At 51.4% G+C, this 24588-nt stretch overlaps 11 protein-coding genes across 11 annotated transcripts; 5 read left to right on the top strand and 6 right to left on the bottom strand.

Annotated features, from left to right (window-relative positions):
* Window positions 1-396: 396 nt before the first annotated feature.
* On the top strand, window positions 397-648 carry N7532_003580 (uncharacterized protein; the record flags this gene model as incomplete). Its single annotated transcript, XM_056616074.1, has 1 exon — window positions 397-648. One exon carries the CDS (start codon window positions 397-399, stop codon window positions 646-648), a length of 252 nt encoding a protein of 83 aa, XP_056476431.1.
* Window positions 649-1338: 690 nt separating this feature from the next.
* Window positions 1339-2354, top strand: N7532_003579 (uncharacterized protein; the record flags this gene model as incomplete). The annotated part of the gene is made up of 3 exons (XM_056616073.1): window positions 1339-1640; window positions 1812-2030; window positions 2084-2354. 3 exons carry the CDS (start codon window positions 1339-1341, stop codon window positions 2352-2354), a joined length of 792 nt encoding a protein of 263 aa, XP_056476430.1.
* Window positions 2355-2590: 236 nt separating this feature from the next.
* N7532_003578 (uncharacterized protein) lies at window positions 2591-3024 on the bottom strand (the record flags this gene model as incomplete). The annotated part of the gene is made up of 2 exons (XM_056616072.1): window positions 2591-2796; window positions 2856-3024. 2 exons carry the CDS (start codon window positions 3022-3024, stop codon window positions 2591-2593), a joined length of 375 nt encoding a protein of 124 aa, XP_056476429.1.
* A 720-nt stretch (window positions 3025-3744) lies between these two features.
* On the bottom strand, window positions 3745-4824 carry N7532_003577 (S1/P1 nuclease; the record flags this gene model as incomplete). The annotated part of the gene is made up of 3 exons (XM_056616071.1): window positions 3745-4501; window positions 4549-4641; window positions 4694-4824. 3 exons carry the CDS (start codon window positions 4822-4824, stop codon window positions 3745-3747), a joined length of 981 nt encoding a protein of 326 aa, XP_056476428.1.
* Window positions 4825-6533: 1709 nt separating this feature from the next.
* N7532_003576 (uncharacterized protein) lies at window positions 6534-7578 on the top strand (the record flags this gene model as incomplete). The annotated part of the gene is made up of 4 exons (XM_056616070.1): window positions 6534-6745; window positions 6787-6929; window positions 6975-7083; window positions 7212-7578. Coding segments are annotated over 4 exons (831 nt in total), but the record flags the coding sequence as incomplete, so codon positions are not given.
* Window positions 7579-8950: 1372 nt separating this feature from the next.
* N7532_003575 (zinc finger MYND domain-containing protein) lies at window positions 8951-10255 on the bottom strand (the record flags this gene model as incomplete). The annotated part of the gene is made up of 1 exon (XM_056616069.1): window positions 8951-10255. One exon carries the CDS (start codon window positions 10253-10255, stop codon window positions 8951-8953), a length of 1305 nt encoding a protein of 434 aa, XP_056476426.1.
* A 1310-nt stretch (window positions 10256-11565) lies between these two features.
* On the bottom strand, window positions 11566-13449 carry mrh4 (ATP-dependent RNA helicase MRH4; the record flags this gene model as incomplete). The annotated part of the gene is made up of 1 exon (XM_056616068.1): window positions 11566-13449. The coding sequence occupies one exon, from the start codon at window positions 13447-13449 to the stop codon at window positions 11566-11568; it is 1884 nt and encodes a 627-aa protein (XP_056476425.1).
* Window positions 13450-14142: 693 nt separating this feature from the next.
* On the top strand, window positions 14143-18473 carry bud4 (uncharacterized protein; the record flags this gene model as incomplete). The annotated part of the gene is made up of 4 exons (XM_056616067.1): window positions 14143-14232; window positions 14294-17048; window positions 17107-17804; window positions 17856-18473. The coding sequence occupies 4 exons, from the start codon at window positions 14143-14145 to the stop codon at window positions 18471-18473; spliced, it is 4161 nt and encodes a 1386-aa protein (XP_056476424.1).
* A 949-nt stretch (window positions 18474-19422) lies between these two features.
* On the top strand, window positions 19423-20410 carry N7532_003572 (uncharacterized protein; the record flags this gene model as incomplete). Its single annotated transcript, XM_056616066.1, has 2 exons — window positions 19423-19778; window positions 19876-20410. 2 exons carry the CDS (start codon window positions 19423-19425, stop codon window positions 20408-20410), a joined length of 891 nt encoding a protein of 296 aa, XP_056476423.1.
* Window positions 20411-20525: 115 nt separating this feature from the next.
* Window positions 20526-22457, bottom strand: N7532_003571 (uncharacterized protein; the record flags this gene model as incomplete). Its single annotated transcript, XM_056616065.1, has 1 exon — window positions 20526-22457. The coding sequence occupies one exon, from the start codon at window positions 22455-22457 to the stop codon at window positions 20526-20528; it is 1932 nt and encodes a 643-aa protein (XP_056476422.1).
* Window positions 22458-23058: 601 nt separating this feature from the next.
* On the bottom strand, window positions 23059-24018 carry N7532_003570 (uncharacterized protein; the record flags this gene model as incomplete). Its single annotated transcript, XM_056616064.1, has 1 exon — window positions 23059-24018. The coding sequence occupies one exon, from the start codon at window positions 24016-24018 to the stop codon at window positions 23059-23061; it is 960 nt and encodes a 319-aa protein (XP_056476421.1).
* Between the last annotated feature and the right edge of the window lie 570 nt (window positions 24019-24588).

The following is a 24588-nucleotide window of genomic DNA, read 5'->3' as shown; positions in this document are numbered from 1 at the left end:
CCACATCTGCTTCCCCACCATCGGAGGTTGGTAAGTCGGGCCCTACAGGACGTAAGAGACCCACAGCCTCGGCCTACTTCCATATTTCCTTCACAGGAGTCGATCAGCAGTGTTCTTGAGACAAGGTACTTGCATCCATCTGCCGAATCATCCGAACGGCAGCTTATCGCGGCAAGTGTCATCTATAAGAAGACGGTGCTGCATGAACGAAAGCAGACTATCACTTTTGCGCACCACTTTTGTATAGTGCCCGCCAGCTTAAGCAATATTACAAATGTGTCCGTCCAAGAGAAACTCCAAACTCAATTTGTAGACACGGCTTACGCACCCCTCGTGCCCCGAAACAAGCACGCGGCTTTCAACTACCAAGGCTTCCACACCGGGGAGATTCAGCAAATGTCTCGATACCATGTGAAGAGGCCTGGCTACGAAGTCTTTCCAGTAGACGTCGCCTGGGAGCGTGAACAGGCAGTCCCCATGCGGGATGGTATCACAATATACGGTGATGTATTTCGTCCTGCCGATGGAGTCAAAGCCCCCGTTATAATCCTGTGGAGTCTGCACGGCAAGGCCTCGACTGGCTCTAAGACTTACGACGTTACGGGCCCTTGGCATATCGGTATCCCTCGTGAGCGTTTGAGTGGATAACCTTCGAGGTTAGCTTTGTCTATTTTAAAAGTGGGAAGTGAAGCTTATGAATATCTAGGGGTCTAATCTTGCCGACTGGTGTGCGAGGGGATATGCTGTTGTTGATATTGATGCTCGAGGGTGCGGTCATTCCGAGGGTGATATCATATTTTGGGGAGGGCAGGATTGTTTCTACTTTTTGTTTTGATTTGGCTTCGATACAATCTGACGACCGAGCTATGAAGCTGTGGATATCTACGATTCGATCACTTGGATTTCTGAAGAGGACTGGTATATTGGATCTGTTGTTATGATGTTGTTTGTTTCTTGCTTGACGATTCCGTTGAAGGAATAGAATGCCGACCAATACCACTAGCGGAAACTCTTGGCTGGCTATATCGCAGATCAACTTCGCATCTCGCTTCACTCACTTAAACCTGAAAGCGATCTCACCCTGAGAAGGTCTTAAATATGTGTATTCACAGCAGTCTGTAGGGGTGGAGTACCTCGTCACGAATTCGGCGAATTGATCATCCGGGGATTTTCACTTCAGGTACATTAACAAGACGCACTCGGGTACCTACATAACTAAATCCGAACAGGCTTCAGTCGAGCAGAGAATCCAGAAGCGATGCTCAAGAACAACCACCCACGCTTCGACGCTACTAGAAAGAGAAAGACATTTAAGTCGAAAATATCTGGGACATACCTATGTACCTCACCACGTCCTACTCGACAGATCTCCATTGTGAAGGCTTATTCTGGACATTTGAGGAGGCAAAGACTCCTCGCAAGTGGCTCAGAGTGCATGTGTTGCAGGAATGGCATGAACTGTACCGGACAGAAGCTGTGGATGATCTGCAACGTTTCTACGACTTCTATGCAAATGAAATATTGGATGGATGGGAGGAGCAAACGCCGAGGGTTCGTCTTACATTGCTGGGTTATGAGTGCAGTCAGACCCTGACTGCGGAGGAGCATCCTGAGGAGCAATGGCCCCCTGCTTCGCAGTGGTGTGCGAAAATATACTGAACGCAGCCAAGAAAGGTTGGAGCCTGAAGTGCCTGAGAAGGTTGCGAATATTGCGCATGCAGGTTACTCTCTCACGGATTCATCGGTATGTTTTCAAGTCACCCCCAAGACAGGGTTTTGCGATGAATCAGGATACTGACACAATATTCAAGGGCAGGACTACGTGATTTACTTTACTTTGACAAGAAGACCGAAATCTGCGGCCGACCCTTCGTGAAGCTGTACATGTCCTGCGACGAATCAGACGACATGGACGTGGTCGTCCAGATCGGAAATGTCACATCATCAGGCGGATTCTTCGAATCTTTGAACTGGTCTACAATGCCTGAACCGGCACAAAGTCCCGAATGTCAATGTTGCGAAGCATCGGGGTCAACAAGGAATGGCCCGAGCTTCACATCGTGTAAATCTACGCCCGCGACAGAACGAGGACGAGTTTCCGGTTTATTCTCACGGAGGACGACAGCCGATTATTACTGGAAAGATTGCCACTTTATATCCCCATTTGGCCTGTCGATGCGGTATTTGAGGCTGGGGAGGGCTTGATGCTCCGGGTTTCTGGTCATGATATGGCGCTTCCCGAGGTGGAAATGTTGAGACTTACGGAGCCGGTGGATGAGAACCGGGGAAACCTTTCTGTGTACACGGGAGGAGAGTACCGGAGCTATTTGTCTCTACCTATTATTAGACCTTAATCTTACCCAGTCTTAGGTGTGTGGAATGCAGACTGGTTGGGCTTCGGCTATCCGAGATTGCTATTTTCAATTCCCTGGTTCAAGACACATGATTCACACAAACAGAATTAAAATTATTGTTTATCAAATATCAACAAGAACATCAGTATAGACAGAAATAATTTCTGCACAGAGAGTCCCCGCGTAACTTCTTCCATTGTGAAATAACAAAAACGTTAGAATGAACAATGCATTGCTTACTGCCAACCTCCCTCAAATCCAGTTCCAGCGCCCTGGCTTCTCCGCCTCGCACTAGAATACTTTCTCGCAGCAGCAAAGTTCGCCCGATCTTTCTCCTCCTGGCTCAAGCGACGCTTTTGCTGCGCTTTGGGATCCTGCTGGTGGCCGAATCCCCAACGCCACTGGTGCTTCGGATGGGTATCTTGGGCAGTGGTACCTATACCTACAAGAGCGCCTTGTTAGAACTACAAACATATTTGGATTCCAGGAAAGATGTCGTACCAGTTGCCGCCTCGCTCTGCGAATCACGCTTGCTGGGGTCAGGCTGTGCATCGGGAGACTCTTGTATGGGAGATTGTGCAGCCGGGGACTTGGTTGGATCGGTGGAATCCATGGAGTCTGTTCGGTGATGTTTGAAAACATCGGATGCTCTGCGGAAGAACCCGGACATTGTGAATTGTTTCTTTTGTATTTGGTAAATATGGTCAGAGTAGAAATGGTGTTGTTGAGAAAGATTCCTTATGTAGGAGCCGGAAAATCCTATCGTGACATCATATGGCCTGATCGAGGTTGGTCTTGTGATGTCTCACTTAAAGTTGAGTTAGCAGGACTGCGACCGCAGCCAATTGATTCATGCTGAATTCTCCGTTTTGCAGGATCGTAGGATCATATGTGGATACTGCGACCGTGGTTCAGATGTCGGGTCCGAACTCTCCGCAAGTGTGTCTATTCTGGAATAACCCTGGAAGTTGGATGATTCGATGCAAAACTTGGACACAATCAGGAGCCGAGTCAGAAGAGTAGTGGGGATTTGTATGAATTTTCTGAATTTATGATCGGATAGTTCGTGAAGGATTTGTTGCTCGTGTTCCTCTCCTTGCTGGATCTACTTCCAGGTCTCGATTGTCTGCTGGCGGGCTTTAATGCTGAACCCACTGTGGGTCTGATGTGTTGTATTGTCGAAATAAGAAAGTCTAGAACGTGTACAATGTACTCAGAAAGAAGAAAACGGGGCCCGGTCCCTGGCTCGAGGTGCAAATATTGATAATATTGTTTTCAATAACTATGTACAAAATCATTGATGAATTCTCCCGTCTCTTGAGATCTCGATTACAGGATTTTTCAATCCTGGAGCGAATCTCCCCAATGCTGAGATGAAGAAGCTCGTCGCTCAATGAGCATGTCTGCCAGAAGTACAGCAATCTCCATGCATTGCATCCCTGGCCAGCTTAGCCCGACTCAAAGGGCGCGGCCGCGGCAGGAAGCTGGTACCAGAGAGATCGGGCTCTGCGACTGCGTCTCGACCCTTGACGAGACCCCCAAGATCACGCTTGGCAATTTCGGATTTGTAGATCATGTTGAGCCAGTTAGCTAGACGGTACCCGCCCTTCGCAATTTGCAGCTCGATGGTATCGATCACAGAATTGTAATAGGTTGGGTAGAGGTCACCCTTTTGTAGGGCAGCGGCGCCATCAGGCATCACAACAGTGCAGACCAACGCATTGCCATCCGACGCCCAGCGCGTAGCAGCCGCGATAGGATCGCTAATATCATCCCCGTCAACCCAGCTAGCAGCGTGGGACGAGAATTCGCCCGAATCAATTTTCTTGATGAGGTTTTTGGCCCACGACTGCGCATCGTCGAGCGAGTCCCCGCCGACCAGCTGCTCGGGTATATATGTATCCCAATCAGAATGCAAATTATCCTTGTAGCCATTGAAGGTAACATCGATGTTATTTCCGCCCACCTCGTAGGCCTCGTCGTGGAGGGGCTGGGTTATGTCGCCGAGGAAGTGGACGAGGAACTTGAGGGCTTCTGCGACATTCTCGGAGCTCAGGCTGCCGTCGCCCACGCGCTGAGTGTAGTTGGCGATGGCGGAAATGGAGCACCCGGAGTCTCCGCAGTCACGTTCGTAGTCGACGTTGCAGCTGGAGGGGGGTTATCCTCGGCGTCGATATAGTGTAACGAGGCAGACCATTTGCCTGCGCTTGTGAGGCGGTACTGGTCGGCCCAGGAGGCGATATCGGCCAGGTATGAGCTGTTGGTATTTCCGAGAACGCTCTTTGCCCTTTGGAATTGTTAGCCTGTCTGTAGTCAAGGTGTGAAAGATTGATACTTACCACGATGCGGTGCTGGAAGAGACGTAATGTTGAGCGACATACGCGACAGTGGAGTGGCCCAACGAACCCCATGCCTGTGCTCCGTTCACCACGCCCAATCCAACCAGTGCTACCTTCAGCATAGATGTCATTCTGAACCAGAATATCAGTACTAGTATCTCTCGACACACGGCGACTAGGGTTCGACCCGTGATTTATGAGGACCTTGCAGGAATATCGGGGTGCTCATCCTGTGGTTTTAAGGCCAGTCCCTGACTTCACGACCGGCGATCTAGTCATATCGGTTTAAGCTCGAGGGGTGGTTGCAACGTGAAGATGCGTATCGCTGGTGGTGATTGGCTCGGAGGACGCCACGGACAGATCGCTGGTGTTTCAAGGGTGCTGTCCTGCGGAGATAACAACAAATGGGGACCGCTGAGGGATCTGAATGGTCAGGCTAATTGGCGGGGGTTGGCGGGATCTTCGTCGCTGGGTTTCGGAGTCCACCGGTCGCGGAGGGTGTATCGTATAGATTCAGAGTTCTCAGGGCGATTGAAGCATAAATCAAGAGCGTGGTGCACGTGGGTGCGACCATGGACGGCCGCTCTTTAGAGTTAGCCATTCAAAGTCTGTTCTGGAACAACGTGGACATCACCATTAAACTGTGAATTATTGTATAGGGTAGCAATTATTAGTATATGGATCTGTTTGCCGACCCTCAACCCTCAGATCGAGTTGATTGCCAGAAGTCCGTCGGAATACCGGCGGCCAAATACTTGCGGTGACATACCATGTAGAAAACCGATAAGCAGGCTCAACAAAGAATCGAGACGATTTTAAAAGAAAGACGTAGCAATTCAAATAACAAGAGCTGTCCATGCAGTCAAAAGGGCGGGTTCTGACCTAATCGGGCATGACCACTCTTCCTTTGATCGGCGTCGTTCCGACAGTTCGTCATTCAGCGGAAGCCCAAAGGAAGCAGAAAAGAGCCGGGAAGCCACTAGAGACTATTGAGCATCTCTTTGGGAAGGAATTAATTGAAGATATTGTCTCGCTACAGTCACAATCAAGCCTCCTGGTGAGCAAATAGCCTGCGCTAAAGTGCTGTCTCGGGGTACTTTAGTACACGGTCTCGGAGCAGTGTAGCTGACCGTTCATAGCAATGATCTCATAAGATGATCAGCCAAGAAGCTATCCCAAAGTACCTAATTACGAAATGATATACCATGCAAAGACGAATTCGAAGTCGAACAGCATAAATAGTGGGATGCCGGAAGGTCGACGGGCTTAAACAGGTGGGGCTGGCCGTACCGACCTTGGACCAACGTGCAGCATCACACCTCACCAACAGCGCAAATATCTGACTCGTGCGTGTCACCCAGAAAAATAAACGACAGTTCGTGGCTGACCAGAATCTCTGATTGGAGCCTCAGCCAGTCACGCATCGAGGCGTTCGTCTGGCTGGCGCCAATTTGAAGCTGTTTGCCCATAACAACGCGGGCCATACCAATTACGATAGCCAAGTGGCCCACTTCCTGCCCCCACCACCTTAGCAACAGAAGCCGACAACCGATTCTGTGCGCGATTCGATCAGCTTTCCTTGAGCTCGACGTGGACAAATCCGCCAATCCATGCGCATCCACTGCTATCGTGGCAGCGATCTGTTGCCCTGCAGCAGCACCTGATGTGGATTCTCGGCAATGTCCGTTGTATGCATCATGTTGATCTGAGCTGAGGTTGGCTCTCGCGGGCTCATGATCATGAAGCTTTTTAACCGAACGACTTTTCCGGCTGGGCTCTTATATTTCTGGGCCAATACACCTGGAGCTTGGACTGGCGACTGGCGCGAGAAAGAAGAAACATGGCTGGCAACTCCACGTTTCCGTTCACCATCAAGGAACATCTTATTGATGGACAGCATATTCGCGAATACCCGAATGCGACGAACAAGCCTGGCCCTACGTTTAAAATTGCCATCAAAAAATACACACCGATCGTTAATCCCAACCCGCAACCCGGGGACGTCACGATCATCGGTGCTATGGATGTGGGTTTCCGAAGGCACTTCAACCTGTCCCTGTGCCTGCGACGCCAAAAATCAAATGTTGAGCTAGGAGCTGTACGAGCCTCTCTGGGGATATTTGTTCGTCCGATCTCGTTTGGACGGCAATAGAATTCGATGCATTTGGATTGCAGGCATCTCAAACCTCGGTGCCAATGGCATTTGCAACGAAAGGTCTCTCGCAAATGATCACGAGTAGCTCCAGTGTCTCCTCTTTAAGTATTTATTAACCGATAACAGCATCTTGTTTGGGTCACAGCCGTGATCTTCTGCACATGGTTAATACCTTTCGCGATGAGATGCCCGAATCCATTGTCGAGGTGAGTCATAGTATGGGAGCAGCGCAACTGTAAGTCTTAGCGAGATCCAAAGACGACCATAACGCTAAATCGGGCTCTCAACCTTGACTCCTTTTGGCCCTCCTCCATTTCCGCCTTTTTAACTCTCTGAGCCTCATCGAACCGGTCATTTCCCCAGACATCATCACGGGCCGAGGCCCCATCCTGGCCATCATGTCACTGAAGCGACACGACACCTGGATCTCGCAGTCAGCAGCAATCGAAACTGCGCGAAAACATACAAGCAATGGAATAAGCGTGGTCTCGAACGATGGATTCAAAACGCCTATCGGGATCTACCAGCGGAAACCGAAAATGGTTCGAAGGAGCGACTAATTACCCTGGCAGGCTGCAAGCATCAAGAAGTTCTACAGTACCTCCGGCCAGATCCGTCTGACTACAAGCTCGTTGGTGAATGCGATGCCGATCATACATCCTTGCCTACCCATGACCCCTGCAATTACCCAGACATCATCGGCCCCTCGCGCGCAACCTCCCTCCTCTACCGGTACGAACAATCCTCGCCTGGAAACTGCTCAAATACGTACGATTACCAGTGCTATACATATACGGCTATAGCAGTCCAATGTCTCTCCCTGAAACTCGGAATAAGATGTTGAATCGAACTGGGATGGGAGTTGGTGGGAGTGGTGTTGTTCGGGAGTCCCTTGCAAACAGAAGGTTATCAAAGGCTCTCACCAGCTACCGCTGGAGAAGATTGATGAGACTGCGACTATTGTCGGTCTGTGGATTGGAGGGTCAATACAGAGCTGGGAAGAGGATTAGGCGCGTCTTGAGAAAGGGTGGAAAAGCAACCTGAGTGATCGATTAGATGCCATGGCTGATTAGGTGCCTGTACTACAAGGTCTTTATAAGCCGGAGGTAGAAAAACGGGTCTCTGGACTTTGATTAGTAATAGGCATAAATTGCACCGGTGAATACACCTTAGCCTTTTCACATGAGCATCTTTGACAGACATATGGAGAAGTCTTCCGAGCTGTCGAACCGTGTGTCGTAATTGTTATTCTGAGGAATGCTAAAATCAAAATCCTTATGCGGATGCCCTCTATCTTGTGAATGGCGCGTTGATATGTCAGTGTACTATCATCAGCTGTATCTGTTCAGGAAGTAAGGGTTCAGAGGGAGGTCGAGATATTTGCGTTGCCATTCTTGGAGATGACTGACACCCAGGCACATGACAGGTCATATGCACGGTCTCGAGCCATAATGCAGATAATTCAACCCTAATAAGCATTGAAGTTATGAAATCTTCATTTGGAGTCTTATAGCTGATAACAAGATACGGAGTCATGCTCCATCAGGCAAGGGGCGTCTATATAGTAGACTTGATGGGTCCAGTTGGAGATTCTCTTATCCGTACTAGTAGATCCATGATTACTGGAATTGTATACTTCCTACAATCGCCTTCCAAGTGGCAGGGTCTCTTTCTAAGCATAACGCGATTAAACTGAAACCTGGGGAGCCAACTAGACTGAAGGCTCCTGCAAAAAAACCCCAGCAAGCAGCATACGGGTATAGATCATCATGTTTCTGATCAGCTACTATTTATATCAATTTCCAATCTGATCATCCATTTCCTGGAGATGTGAACATAAATCTTCATTTTTTTTTTTATCATCTTGTCACCTTTTTTTCAGTTTTGACCACCTTGCCCCTCGAGAAGTGAAGGCAACTATTTCCATTCAATCCAACCACGACTTGCTATCTTCATTCTCCGGCGACTCCTTAGCCAGGCGCTGCCGTTCCTGGGCCAGGCGAAATACTTCCTTCATCAAGTTGAAGTCCTCGCCAGTGAAGTACCCAGACCTGACCCAGGAACGGTACTCCAAGCGCAAAAACATGAGCTCCACGCAGATTTCATCCGTCCTGGCGTGGGCTGGGCCGTGTGATGATTAGCTTGCGCAACTCAGCATCAACGGATTCCTCCGGATCGTTTTGATTACCTCGTTCATCCTCCTCCGAGTCCTCACCCCCGGCTAACTTGGCGGGTTCTTTGCCCTTCACCTCGGTGTCGTGGGTTTTCTGAGCCCCGCGAGCTGCCTCGGTCTTGTGGGACTTCTTACGAGCCTTCTTGGCCTTGCTGGCGCCCTGGGTCTGGTTGCCGGCTGCATTGGCATCCGGAGACTTGCTGGTATCGGGAGTTTCGTACTCCGAAGTTTCCGGGCTCTCCTGGGCCACTCCGGTCTCCTGGGCTTTCTGGGCCTTTTGGATCTTACGGGCCTTCTTTCTCACCCGGTCCTGCTTGTTCTTCTGGGCCTTCTTAGCCTTCTTGGCTTCCTCCGCCTGCTTGGCTTCTTCAGCCCTCTTGGCCTCATTCGCTGTCTTGGAAACCTTCGCGGCGGCATTCACTGTTTCGAGCAGCTCATCACGCTCATCGAGAGCCGCCTGAAGTGTAAGTGCTGAGGCGAAGGTAGTATCATCAATCAGCGGCTTTCCGGTTATAATTTCTCCGAAGCACCGGAGTTGGAGGCCAATGTCTTCGCTCCAGTTCTTCTCGATGTCCTCAATCGAGATCCAGAATGCCGCATCGCCGATGCACCGGCGGAAAAGCAGGAATCGACCCAGGAGGGACTGAGTCTCCTCCTGGGTCCACCAGGGTGGCAGAAGGCCACGCTTGCGCTCAAGATCTGCAAGCATCATGCCCAATCCCTTGAATCCATTCAACTCGTCGATATCGCCAGTTCTCTTGAGGAACTTCTTCTCGTCGGCGATACGCAGGCGGTAGGTAGCGAATAGAAGACGGTAGACGTCCAATCGAGGACGACCATGTAACCACTTTCCGTACTTGAGCGCTTTGTAGGGGAACTTGATCTCTTCAAGAGGTGCGTCGTCGTACGATTCGAAGGGAATACCGGTACAACCATAGTGGGGACCCGGAAGGTCTGAAGGTGGCTCCCCGATGTTCGAAGGCTCTTCAGTGGTCGAAGCAGCGCATTTCGCCTTGTGATACTTCCAGTCAGTAACTTGGCACCCGCGCGAGCAGTACCATGCTCTTTTGCATCTATTACAGGTGCTGAGCTTGATATCCTCGGTGGCTGGGATGTAGCACTGAGCGCACTCCCGTGTGGTGGTGGTGGTGGAGGAGGAGGAGGAGGAGGAAGGGTGTGCGGAGGAAGGTGAAACTGGGTCGGACGACGCCGAGGTAGAGGTGGGGTTCGCCATGGTGTTCTGGGTTAAAGGTGTACGAATGCAATAACGTGAAGAATTGTGGTGATGAAAGATGAAAATTTGTGAGATGGAGAGATATTATTGCGCGAGACAGAAAGATGAGAGCGTGCGAAGTGGAAGAAGGGTGTGGGAGAGAAGAGGGAGAGAAGAGGGAGAGAAAGAAAAAGATCCCTTATGAATTCTGGTAGACCTGGGTCGCGCCTGCCTCAAGTCGGCTCCTTCCTTCAATTTCTGTCTGACGCCGGAAATTCCCATTAACTCGCGTCTGCCTCAAATTTCCAAGCGTTGGCACCGCCTTTCAAGTTCCAAGCTGACACCGGAAGTTTCCATGCTGTTGCTTCGTTTGCTTTTACCATTTCTCGGCGACATCGATGGCCTAGCTCCAGCTTACATAGGAAACCCCTGAATACTAGAGAAAAGGTCTTATTCAGGCCTTTAGTAGTATCAACAGGGCAAAAGTGGCATGTGCCCCCGTAGTAGTTTCGTTTACTGCCTTCCCTTCACTCTCACTTCTTGTGCACTCACATCAGCCATGCCTGCAGCTGCAAGCCAGCAATTTTCCTTTAGACATATTTCCAGAGTTATTTTTGAGCGTGACTGTCAGCCTTGATCTTGATACGCAAGTCGGATTGGATCGATGAATTCAATTTCGCCAAGACATTGTATAAATGTTGAAGCATGCAAAGCTACGCCACATATATGCGCCATTCTGTGGCGCGCCGATCATCGCTGTCGGCGATTCAATTGTCCGGATCGCCTTCGCACTTGCTCCTCAACTCCTCAGAGTATCAATTCTTCCCGCAAAAATTGTTCAACAAAATTGATTAGAACGCTATCTCGGTGTCTCTGTGTAGTCCTCTAGATTAGTACTGTATGAGTAATAAATGGTACCTCTCCATATTGATCGACCCACTCTGACCCCTGAGGCAGATGTATGTGGCGCACCAAATATATATTCATGGGAAAGTCCGACCACATTCCCATGCTACACGATGTGACCCAGGACTATGACCATGGCCCTGAAACTTCCGCGCAATCACAACGCCGAAGGTTGTAACGACTTCACACCATCACATATGTTTGTGTAAGGTATAATAGTATTCGGACATCAAAATTTGACGAAGCATATAATACGAAACGGAGGAACTTTGAGATGTTTTATATTCAATATCGTACACTATCACATCAAGTCTAAATACTATTTTGCCATTCCGCTGGGTATTTATTGCCGAAGCGCGGCACGTCCAAGCCATCATCAACGCCACATATGGTATAGAGTTTATACAGATTGAATGCATCATATACTAAATCAGAGCCTGTCCGCGGAACATGCCCTCGCGAACCTCACGAACAACATCTTTGCGGTCCTTCTTGCCAACCAGAACCACACCTCGACCACGCTTACCCATACGGCCCAGACGACCCAGGCGATGGATGAAATCAACAGTAGTGTGTGGAACATGGTAGAGCACCACAGTCTTGACGGCCAGGGTATCGATACCCCGGGAGGCAATGTCGGTGGTAACGAGAACCTTGGTGTTGGGAAGGCGGCGAGTGATTTCCGCTTTCTTCTCGGGAAGGACGAAGGGAATGGACTTTTCCGCCCGGGCTTGCTTGTTGGCGAGCGAAACCTCCTCGGCGGTGGGAGGTTGTTCCACTTCAGTAAATTCGGCAAGAATCTCTTCTTGCTTGCGGGAGGTCGAATCACGAGACAAGGAAACGGCGTCAATTCCCTTCGAAAAAAGGAATTGAGCAACTTCATCCGCTTCCTCACGCTCGTTGACGAAGACGAGGATCTTCTTCACGCTGGGACCCATGTACTTCGTCAGAGGACCGTGACCCTCGCCATCGCTACTCTCGCCTGCCTTGCCGATCGACCAAATCACATCGGCACAGGCAAGCATGCGGTTGCCACGGTACAGTTCCTTCTCGATATCGACAACACCAAGCTGGACACGACGGGGGATAGCGTGCAGGTTCGGGGTTGTCAATCGCTTGACATCGGGATAGCGCTTGCGGAGCTGGTTGTCGAGACTGCGAGGAATGGTGGCAGAACAGAAGATCAGTTTCTTAAGCGACGGAGCCACTTTGTCGATGATCTCGGTCGTGGTCGGAATGAAAGATCGATCCATCAGGGAATCGGCCTCGTCGAGAACGAGGTGGCTGACGCGACTGAGGATATAAGGGTTGGTTTTGGCAATGGACGCGAGAAGATGGGGAGTCGCGACAAGAACATCGATACCGGCGGGATGGAAGAGCGTGCTCTTGATTCGACGGGGCGTGAGGTTCGATGAGATCATGCCGGAGCGGTACTTGACCGTGTGTGAAAAAGACTTGACCTTGGCTCCGACCTGTGCCACCAGCTCTGACGTCGGGACCAGGATGATGGCCCGAGGACGGCCGGAATCTGTCATGGGAGGCTCCTCGGGTTCGAGCTCAAATGTGCGGTTCTTCAAACGCTCCTCACGCTCCTTCGCCTTTTGTTGATCAATAATTTTCTGTTCTTCCAGGTCCTGCGCTTCTCCCCGCTTGACAGCATCGAGAACGGGGAGAAGATAAGCCAAGGTTTTTCCAGATCCTGTTTCAGCAGCAAGTAGGTATTGGTCGTACTGAGGCTCGTCCGCTTTCTTCGGCTTCGGCTTGGTGATATTAGAGTCGAGTAGTTGCGGAATTGCCAGCCGTTGGATCGGAGTGGGGGTGACGTCAGCGAGACCAGGCAGTCCCTGAGAGAAAATCGAGTGTCGAACGGTGGGAAGGAGAGGGAAATGATCGAAGCTGGTGAGACTGGCAATCTTGGACTTGATCGCAGTCCGTCGGCCGTAGGTGACTGGTGACAACGTAGTCTGCATTTTCAAAGCTTTATACAGAGGCGCTTCCTTCTTCTCGGCCTTGCCTTCCTGCCCTGAACGCTTCAGCGCCGCCTGGGACCTAGGTCGCGGTGTATCCCGGATGCGTGCTTCCGTCTGGTTCGTCGAGGCCCAAGGGCCCGCGCGATCGCGCCCTGAGCGAGGTTTCTTCAGCGACGTCTTAGCGACATTGGGAGATAGCGTCATGCGCGCGGCCTTGCGCGGTCTCGCGGTTGCCATGTGTCGCATGGCCTGCCATGTCGGGAGCAGGGTCGGGGTGAAAGGCAGCGTAGCCCGTGACTGGCACAGAGAGCATATCGATGACCGAATGGGCAGAGGCATCCTGCCAGCAATATTGGATCGAATGGACGTCGACAGGACGGCGGGCTTGAAATTGCAGGAAGATCCAGCAGCGCCGGCGGAGCCAAAAAACCAGTTTGGTTTGGCCGCACGCCTTTCCCCGTCGAGCCTAGCGCCGATCTCTCCACCCTGACCTCTCAGGCACAGAGTTCACGTGACCATACTATCACGCTGAAACTCGCTGAGTCATCACGTTTGGCGGCGGTCCCCCGCGGTTGCCATGGAGACTCCCGTGACTGCCTCAGCGTGTCAACACCAAAGCAGGCTTAGGGTAACAAACCCACTTCGATCCATGGGAACAATATCGAGATCCGATCCCCTCTCGTCTTTCGTCTCTTCACGACCCTTCGTTATCCTTTTGCTTGCCCTCGTTTCGTCCGCGTGAGACTGGCAAGGTCGCTTGGTCACGCCAGCATTCCTGAAACAATCGACACGACCCTTTTGACGTTCTCATACCAGGACGAGCTGTTTTCCCACGCGACTCCTGGTATTCATTCGTAACGGTATGTTGGCTTGTTATCGTCTGCGCGCCCAGCACCATCCTCGCTACTGAACTGGCGTCCAATTTGATCCCAAACTCAAGGAAATGAGCTTTGGCTGATACGCTGGCAGACGATCCTGTTGCTACGATTTGTTGACCACAACACACTCCATCACGGCTGGTGCTTCTCGAATATGAGCAGCGGACTCGGCCAACGGCCACTTTCGGAAGTGAGCCCCATGGCGCAGCGTCGCAACTCGCCTATCTGGAACCAAACGACTAAGGTAACGCGCCTTCGTCCCCGTAACCCGTTGCGTGAAACATCATGCTGACCTTTGTTGATAGATGCCGTCCGGCGACTCGACCGCGTACGATGTTTCACCCTTGAACAATAATGCCTCACCGCGTCTCTTCTGGAAAGGTCGCGAATCCCCGTCGCCCTCGAAGGGCGTTGAAAACTGTGCGCCGTACGATCCTGAGGGGTGCTATGTCCCCGCTCGACGCCCGTCGCTTGAGAACTTGAAGCGCGCATCCCGCGTCAAGAACCATAGCATGTTCCGCGAGAGCGGCCAAGAATATGAACCGACGCAAGTGTCGGTACCTCACCGTCCTCTCGCGATCGACCGATCGCCGAACCGCGATAGCCAGATGAACCTTGCAAAGTCCCAATTCGTCGACAATGAGCTTGCCGATCAGGTCCCCCGACCTCACTCTCCGAGCAAAGATCAACCCTCCCCGAGCAAGTCTTCATTGTCCAAGGGCAGCAGATACGGCAAAGGCTTTGACCCTGCGCATGACATCTGGTCCGAGTACGATAGTGCCGGCCACCGACACGCCAAGAGCGTAACCTTTGATGCCGCTCCCCCCCAAGTTAACGAATACGAAATGCGCACCCCCGATCCATCATCTGTTGCCTCTGAATCGCGCGAAAATAGCTACGAGTCCGAGGATGATGACGATATCAGCAGCTTCGAGCACGACTCCTTCATGGATCGCGAGGACAGCTTTGATGCTTCTCTGGAAGATATTGAGAAGACCCCAGTGGTGCTCCCGGAGGACTGGCGATTTATGAGCCCGGGAAGCGCCAACGGGGAGGAAGACTCCTTTGTTGAGAAAATGGAGGATCAGAATACCGATAAGCGGCCTGCCTCCCGAGATGAGGAGAGTAGCCAACACTCACGTGTCGATTCTCTCGACTCCAATGGCGAGCGCCGTCCATTGCCCCCACTTCCTTCCGTCAACCGTCTGTCAGGATCGCGGCCCTCTTCCCCAGAGAAGCTTGCTGCTGCATTCGAATTGGGCAGCGGTGGTCAGCGTGTGTTGCCTGCTCCTCCAGCGGCGGCATCCTACACCAAGTCTGATATCAACGGAGGCATGTCCCTCGAAGAGCGGCTGCGCCTGATGATGCTCAATGATAGGAAGGCCGGTGAAATCCAGGAAGAGCCCGAGCATGGTGCAGAGGTACCCTCTAAGGAGGATCCCACCGCCGAAGACCAGGAAACACCCGCCCGAGAGCCTGCTAAGGAAGACATGTTTTCTCCTCCGCGCATTTCTCGGGATTCTATCCTTCGCGACATTCGCAAGAATGACAATTACGATGACGATGTGTTCAACGACGAGGACTCTCAGCTTGATTCCAGCCCCCAGCGTTACGACAAATATGACCCGGATGTCCCCATTCCGTCTTTGGAAACCGACTATGATGATGCCGATGACGATGATTCCTCCAGCGTGATCGTCAAGGAAGAAGCTCACGATGAGGATCTTTACTCCATTCCCGGTTATTACCAAAACACCTCTGACAACAGTCTCTCTTCGCGGGACCAGCGAGCTAAATATGACGAAGACAGCAACTACTCCCTTCGTTCTGCTGCTGAAGATGCCGACGCGGCCCATACTGCCGGCAATGATGCTAGTTGGGGCTCTGGACAGACCACGCCGATTGGAGGCGAGGAGAACCGACTTGTGCCTGAACAGGGCCCCAATGAGGCCAAGGGTGCCCCTGCTCCGGCGCAACCCCAAGCTCTCGATATGGCTTCCATCCGTCAGTCTTTGAATCGTCCAGTTACCCCCGAAATCAAGGAAGAAGAGCTTTCTGAGCCATCTACTCCTGATTCTGTCATCCGTCATCCTGTCCAGGACGAAGAAGAGGATGATGAAGAGCAGTACGCAGACGAGGGACAGAGTTCCTCCGACGAGTCTGTCCCTGAGCCAATTGCGACCATCAAGGCTTCGGGAAAGGGTCTCAAGACCCGCCCTTCGTTAACCCCCGCTGATGTCGAGTCTATGGCTGCGACTCGCCGCAAGATTAGTGGCCAGCATGCTCCTCCCGTTCCTGTTCTGCCTTCGCAGACACTCGACGAACCCGAAAAGCCCCATCATGAGGAGGGAAACGACAAGGCTACTGACCTTCCGCCCCAGCTGGCTCTCCCGACGAACCTCGACCAGCAGCGCCAGTCCAGCTTGATGCAACTCGACATCCCTTTCAGCATCCAAGAAGAGAGCCTTGGCTCTGGTCTTAACAAGGAATTTGACCGTGTCATCGAATCACAAAAGGTGGAGTTGGCCCAAGCTCTTTCCCATATGAATTATCGGCAGTCGCCAGTACCGAAGTCGAACGACCCACCGGGGTTCATTAACTACAGTCTCCCAAGATCGGTCAAAATAGAAAGACATGCTAACTGTTTCCGTCAACAGCGTGGTTATCTCATGCGCCAAAACACCAAGGTCGTCATTGCCAGTAACCGTAACGAAGATGAATCGGCTACTCCGACTGAGCAAGCCATGCAAGATCCTCGAGGAACTCGCTCGGCAGGCTCATCTCCGCGCAAACCCAGTCAGCAAACCTGGACAACTGTTCCTTGGAACGGTTCGACTCGTCGTCCAAGTATCAAGATGGCAGGCTCCATTCCCAAGAAGAAGCCTGTCCCTGGAGCTGTTCCTCCTCTGCCCGGCCAGCAGAGCAACGTTCAGGAGCCTCCTGCTACTATCGAAGAGAACGAGCCAGTCTTGAATGATGCTTTCGAAGATGGTGAAGAGCGTGGTAGATTGTTCGTCAAGGTCGTTGGTCTCAAGTATTTAGATCTGCCGATGCCTCGTGGTATGTTGCTCCATCAACCTTTGCTTGAAAAACAAGATGAGCTAACAATCTTTACTAGGTGAGCGATCGTATTTCGCACTAACCCTCGACAATGGTCTCCACTGTGTGACCACGTCCTGGCTCGAACTCGGAAAGACCGCACCCATTGGCCAGGAGTTTGAGCTCATCGTGCAGAACGATCTTGAATTCCAGCTTACTCTTCAGATGAAGGTTGACGAGACCAGGCTCTATCCCCAGGAAAATGCCGGCTCTCCCAGCCGTCAGAAGACATCCACTCTCAGCCGTGTTTTTGCTTCGCCCCGTCGTCGCAAGGAGCTCGACCTGAAGCAGCAAATGCAGTCTCAGCAACAGAAGGCCATGGATGTTAACGCCCCCGTCTACGATCGTTTGCGCAACCTTATTGCACGTGACGGAAGCTTCGGCCGCGCTTATGTCGCTTTGAGTGACCACGAGAAGATGGCTTACGGTCGTCCTTACACTGTAGACATCGCGTGCTTCAACGAGTGGGCTGTTGACGAGAACCCCAGCAGCGTGAAGAGCAAGAAGAGTGCAACGAGCATGACCGCACAACGACGACCGCCGTACAAAATTGGCAAGCTGGAGCTGCAGCTTCTCTTTGTCCCCAAGCCAAAGGGTGGGAAGGACGAAGATATGCCTAAGAGCATGAATGCTTGTATTCGTGAGATGCGCGACGCTGAGAGTGTTGCCGCCCGCAGCTATGAGGGTTTCCTTTCTCAACAGGGTGGTGATTGTCCGGTACGTATTTGTTTTGTTTCACTTTGATGGCATTTTGCTAACTTCTGCCAGTTCTGGCGCCGTCGTTTCTTCAAGCTCCAAGGCTCCAAGCTTACAGCCTATCACGAAACTACTCGGCAACCCCGTGCCACCATCAACCTGGCAAAGGCTGCCAAGCTCATCGATGACCGTTCCTCCCTGACCCAGAAGGAGACAAGCACCCGCAACGGCGGTCGTCGCAAGTCTGCGTTTGCCGAGGAAGAAGAAGGTTACATGTTCGTCGAAGAGGGTTTCCGAATCCGCTTTGCCAACGGCGAGGTGATTGATTTCTATGCGGACAGTGCAGCAGACAAGGACGGTTGGCTCCGAGTCATGTCGGAGGCCGTCGGAAAGGGCTCTACCTCTGGCAACGGTGCCATCAAGCCGTGGGCCGAACTCGTGCTGAAGCGTGAGCGCAGCATGAAGACTCGACGCTTGACCACCGAGCGCTTCAACCCTCCCAGTGGTATTCCCGTTGCCCCAGGCTCACCCACTGGCAAGAGACAAAGTGTTGCAATGGGACCTCCAGCATCGGCCGGAACGGGAGCGCAGGCGCCCCAATCCCCCCGTCCTCGTCACAAGCACACCTACTCTCAGCCTGAGATTGGCACCGATGCTCGCCGCCAGAAGACCAGATCTCTCATGTTTTGAGCTCACGACACGACCGCATTGAACAAAAGCTTCTATTTCCCTTCTTCTGTCCATGATGTCAAGTTGTCACAATAGCTTTTTTTACTACTTTGTGGATGTCGTTTCATACGCCCTTTTTTCTTCACCTTTGGAAGAATCCATTTCCTTTTTTTTCTCTGGTCTGCTCTTTACCGGTGCTGGTGTACGAATGCGGATTCCTTTGTGTTTTTTTTTTTTTTTTTTATTTTTTTCGATTTATTTTTTGTGTGTGCAAGCGGGCAAATGACAATGCTATGACCCCTGACTGCAGGACACCTCCAGATGATTTCCTTCGAGATCCTGTTGTACGTTAATGAGACATACACTCACCAGCTTTCTCTTCATGAGTTGATAGTTACTGCTTACAAATTCGATTTATTGCTCTGGCTATCCTTTTTACTGAAAACCAAACATATATTTCGAATAGTTTCAGACCTGCATGTTATGGCATTGTGCTTTCTACTTGCAGGGAATTTGTCATCCGGAATTTATGTTCCTTTCATCTCTCTACATTGTTTTCCGGATCTTCCGAGTAGACAGCGCCGTTGCTGTGAGCGTGGTGGGATCGAGATTTCATCCACCGAGTCAAATTGCGGGGATTGGCTTATGGAATCAACATGATCCTATTGCAAGTCGTCGATACGAATGACATTATCAACAGCGTATAGGCAGTCAAATTACCCAGCAGCAATTATTCATCAATAGTAGCCTTCCCAATCACATGCTGAGTTGTCATCTGCCATGGCATCAATGCTGCATTTATCAGCATTTCTCTATGTGAGACGTCTATTGCGTGCTGCTTTCTGACAAATGAAAGTCCACCATCCCGCAATATATGCATAGTATAAGATACGCAAGGAGATCCCATCTTTCTCTTGGCGATAGCATAGATTTGTCACTGATCTTAGACAGACAACACGATTTCATCACTATGGCTTCGGCAGCAGTTCAAGTCTCAGCAGGCCACGGCCCCAGTCTGGCGCAGAAGCCATCCATCCCGGTCTCGGACAAACCACACCATGTGCAAACTACTCTCAACTTCCTGAAGGAAAATGAAGATGGCTCGCCTCCTTCTCCGAGTTACGTCGGGAAGCCGGAGACTTATGACAAGCCGACGGTGTCGATTTCTGTTACTATTCACGATGTCAGTGGTCGCGAGCTCGATTATTCGCTTGACGATCAGGGATTTCAGTTCTACTACCACGAGAGCGCCGAGAAGGATTTCTTGGATGATGAGAAGATTAAGCGCGAATATTATCCTGAGACGGAGCGGCTACTTAAGGATGCGTATGTGCTGATCCCACTTGATAGTTGTATTTCCCTAGTCACCTGCAGCAAGGCTCCACTCTGCTCGATCAAACTAACACTTGATTCAAATGAATAGTACCGGCGGCTCCCGAGTCTTCATCTTCGACCATACCATCCGCCGCGCACCAAAGGATGCATCCCGCGAAGCTGCTCTACGAGGCCCCGTCCAACGCGTCCATATAGACCAGACCTACTCAGCCTCCAAGAATCGAGTCTCATACCATCTTCCCGAAGATGCGCCCGAGCTGCTGAAAGGTCGCTATCAAATTATCAACGTCTGGCGACCGATTCGCACGATCCTCAAAGATCCTCTGACCGTCGCCGACGCGCATACTGTGTCTGACAACGACCTGGTGCCTGTGGGATTGATCTATCCGGATCGTGCGGGCGAGACGTTCGCCGTCAAGCCGGATCCGAATATTAAGTGGTATTATCGGTATGGACAGATGCCTAATTTGGTCACTTTGATCAAGTGTTTTGATTCGAAGACGGATGGGCGGGCGCGAAGGGTCCCTCATTCGGCGTTTGTCAACCCTGAGACAGAAAATGAGGCTGACCGGGAGAGTATTGAGGTGCGGGCTTTGGTATTCCATCCTGAGGACCAGGAGTAACTACCACGATAGGTGTGACTTTGTTCTACAGTGGTGAGATAGAGATGGTTTATGAACGTTAATGACTTGAAATTGACATGATATACGTGGAAGATGGTATTCTATAGCCAGTCGTTTATTTTCCCGCAGCAACGCTCTTAATAGCCTCAGCGATGTTCTCCGGAGAAAGACCCTGGAAGTTGATCTGCTCGAACAGACCACCACAGCCATCCTTGACAGCACCGATGGCCTTGAACTTGGGCGTGTATCCGTGCTGCAGAAGGGTTGTTCCCAGGCGAGATCCCAGACCAGTCTTCTGGGAAATGGACTCGACGACAACGACGAATGGAGATTCACCATATCGCTTCAGAGTCTCCTGATCAACGACATTAAGAGTGGGCTTGTTGATCAAGCCGACATTAAGACCCTCCTTGCGGAGCCGCTCGACGGCGTCGAGCGAGCGGTACAGCATGTCACCATAGGACACGACGTATCCGGCAGTACCGGTACGAATAACTTCTTCCTTACCAGGGACGAACTGGTAGTCGCCGCCATACAACTTCTCATCAACGCCATCCTTAAGGATGTAGGGGACCTTGGAGCGGGTCGAGAAGACAAAACGCATGCCGCGGTCCCAGAAGATCTTCTTGATGACAGCCTTCATCTGCTCGCCGTCTGCAGGGAAATAGAGAGAGCAGTCGTCGGCTTCAATCAGGCCGTTGTCGGCGAAGAAGTGATTCAGGCCGAAGTGGCAGGTGTTGTCAGCCATCTCGTCGACACCGCTGTGCGAGAAGTGCGAGAGAACGGTGCAGTGGTTGAGACGGGCCATGGTAATCTCGGAAATGCACATCTCCAGGAAGGCAGAGAAAGTAGAGAACACTCCCTGGCGGTCCTTGCCGTTGCTGCCAAAGCCGAAACCAGCGGCGGCAGAGAAGTTGCCGCGTTCCATGACACCGGATGCCACGAAGGACTCGGGATGCTTGGAAGCGATGGCCTTGAGGCCGGTGGAACCCGCCAGATCGGAGTCAATGACCATGACGCGGCGGGCAGCCTCTTCCTTGCTCAAACCGTCGAGGATACCGTTGACGGCTTCACCGAAGATGGAGCGGTTGGCACCTTTGTCCTTGCTGCAACCCAGGTACTCGTGCGGGTTGGAGCGGCCCTTAATCTGATCGTAGAAGGCAAGCGCCTGCTCGCTGTAACCGCGCTTGGTGAGGTATTTGCGGGCGATATCGACAGTAATGACATCGTGGGCGTGAGTCTCGCCCTCAATTCCTTCAATGCCAGCGGCCATTGTTCGGTCCACGACGACGGCGGCAGGGCCGTTGTAGTTGATGACCTCGCACATGGCTCCATAGAGCGAGTCGATGTTCTCGCCCTGGGCACGGACGACATGCAAGCCGTGGCCCTTGAGGGTGTTGGCGATGTCATAGCCCTTCAGATATTGGGATGGGTGGCCAGCAATGGTGACATCGTTGTTGTCAACGAAAAGCTTGACCTTCAGGTTGCGAGCCACAGCAATGCGTGCAGCCTCGGCGTCGTTACCTTCTTGCTGGGAGCCGTCGGAGCCCAGCAGAATGACGTTCTTATCTCGGTTGGCCATGGCAATACCGTTTACCATTCCCCACATGTGTCCAAGGCGACCGGAGCTGAACTTGACGCCGGGAGTGAGGCCGAGCTCGGGGTGACCGGGCAGCTTGGAGTTGGCATCGCGGTAGTTGAGCAGGTGCTCGGGCTCGAGGTGGCCCTCGAGGGTAGAGAGTAGGTACTGGGTGGCCACACGGTGACCAGCCTCGTCGAAGAAGGTATCGATGAAGTCGTTCTTGTTGTTGGCGATCATCGCGAGCAGCACACAGACCTCGGGGGCCGTGTCGTAGGGACCACCGGTGTGGCCGGAGACACCACGCGCGGCGCCGGTTGCGGTGAAGGCGATAATGGCATCACGGAAGATGTTGATGTTGTGCAGCAGATCCTTCTTCTGATCTGCGGAGAGAGTGGGATTGCTGGGATCCAGCGAGAGGTTCTTCTTGAATTGACCGAGGTCAACAGGGAACTTGAAGCCGCTCATCTTGATGGTTCTCAATTGATGGTGAGATGAGAGAGGGACAGTAGCTGCATTGAACGATGAGGGGCCCTTTTTATTAAAATGCAGCAAACATCCAAGCGGTCGACGTCAAAACCGGATCGGAAATGCAAACGGAGGGGTGTTGACGTCATGTGCAGTCAGCGGGGTTGACCGGTCTTTGAAGTACAACACAACGCACGAATAGTGATCTAGATCCATGGATATCCTGTTATGCACTACAATATGACCAAGACGGGGCCAAATTTCTGGAAGACATTGAGTCAAGTTGTGATTTTGATGGGCAGGCTGGCTCGCGGTGATTCCCATAGCTCCGTTAGGTACATCAGCAGAGTAACGGTGGGGCATTGAGAGTGGAAAGTGGGACACGATCGTCTGTGTTTTCTTACTATTATTGCGAGGCTGTTGTCAATTTCCTGGAAAAGCTAGAAGGAGAGAAGATCAATCAAATTGATCTATAGGTGTTGCTAGCATCAAACTTCCATTATGTACTAGAATCTCGACCCCTCAGATGTATAGGAGGTTTTGTCGGAAATTGATTTCTGAAGGTCAATTCCTGAGTTTGCACACTCCCGAGAACGTAGATTTATACACATTTGAAGGCACGTCCAACCCAGCATAATACTCCCATGAAAGAGGTCAGTCCGGTACACAGAATGATCAGTCCATAACCACTGCCATATGACCCCTGCGCATGACCATGCCAGTTATCGACCCGAAGCAGCATCTCACTAAACGGACCGCTGACAACATTGCCGACTCCTCGTCCGAATGCAATTGCTGAGAAGATGATGGTGGCATCAGAGGCCGAATCCGCCTGTTGCACCTCTCGTATTATCGCCGACCAGATCGCCGAGAAACTACCCGCGAAAATCCCGTACGCGAAGCAGAAGACCAGCAAGATCGCAATATGGGAGGAGAATCCCCATAGCAAAAAGACTGAAAGAACAGTCCCAACGGTCGAAATTGAGATACACGTCAGTGCATGGTAGCGATCCGACAAGAAACCCATCGAAATGCTGCCGAAGATGGATGCCACATTCAAGACCGTCACCGTGAGCGAAGCCAAGAAATTGGAGACCCCAAGACTATGGGCGAAAGTGGGAAGATAGATACCAGGTAAGAAAAACCCCAGTGCCTCGAAAATATTTACCAGCTGGTAGATGACAAAGACTCGGTTGAAGAGGAATCGAGTATTCAACCGGCGTTGAGCTACTCCACTTGAGACTGGGACTCGGGACTTGTGAAAGTACAGGAATGGAAGAGGCAGGACGAAGAGTAAAGCCGAAAGTATTCTGAGCGTCATCCGAAATCCAAATCGTCGGAGAAGGTTCTCAAGTACAATCGGGAAAAGAATTCCGGATAATCCTGATCCAGCCCAGACGATGCCAAACGCTAGTCCCCTCTTTTTGTCGAACCACTCGGGCATGAATAATATCGAAGGGCTGTAGGCTATACAGCCACCGACTCCGAAGCCGATGCCTTGTGATAGCACGAGATGAGTGATGTTCGTGGAAAACGATCCCATGGCGAGGGAGAAGCACATTATGCTCAGTCCGATTGTTGAGAACCATCGTGCCAGCCGGGGGAGAAATATCATCGCAATTATCGCACATGGGCAGCACAGATATGCTGCGCCCTAATTAATGGTCTGGTCAGAATTCGTTCCATCGAGTCACGCGTTCGGGGCCTCTAACTGTTGCACATGTGCCGATAGCGGCCACCATATTTGAATTTTCGAACAATTCATTATCGCGATAATAACTTTGGAAAACTCCAAAGGCAAATGCAAATCCTGTTTATCCAAACTATTAGCATTTAATGTTTAAATAAAGACCTTTCCTGTAGTATCACTGTGGTGGGGTAGTGTTTTTGCTTACCCCAGACAAGAGCTTCTATCATCGTAGAAGCGGCTAAAAACATCCATGCATGAAACCCCCCATCCATCCGCGGTATTCGGCTGTCTCCAACGGTTTCTTTGGTTTCATTTTCGTGACATAGTGCGATCTCGTGTTCCTCGCCTGTGTTGGAGTCCGAGGATAAATATTTCGTGTCTTCCATGGCATCGGTTAAGGTGTCGTTAGCTTCCCAACAATAGTTGTGATAGCAAGCTCAG

This window comes from Penicillium argentinense, assembly GCF_028826775.1.
Source record: "Penicillium argentinense strain IBT 30761 chromosome Unknown utg000004l_segment0_segment0, whole genome shotgun sequence".
In the NCBI taxonomy this organism is placed as follows: Eukaryota; Fungi; Ascomycota; class Eurotiomycetes; order Eurotiales; family Aspergillaceae; genus Penicillium; species Penicillium argentinense.
Note: the sequence above shows the minus strand (reverse complement) of the source record. Positions and strands in the feature narration are given on the sequence as shown.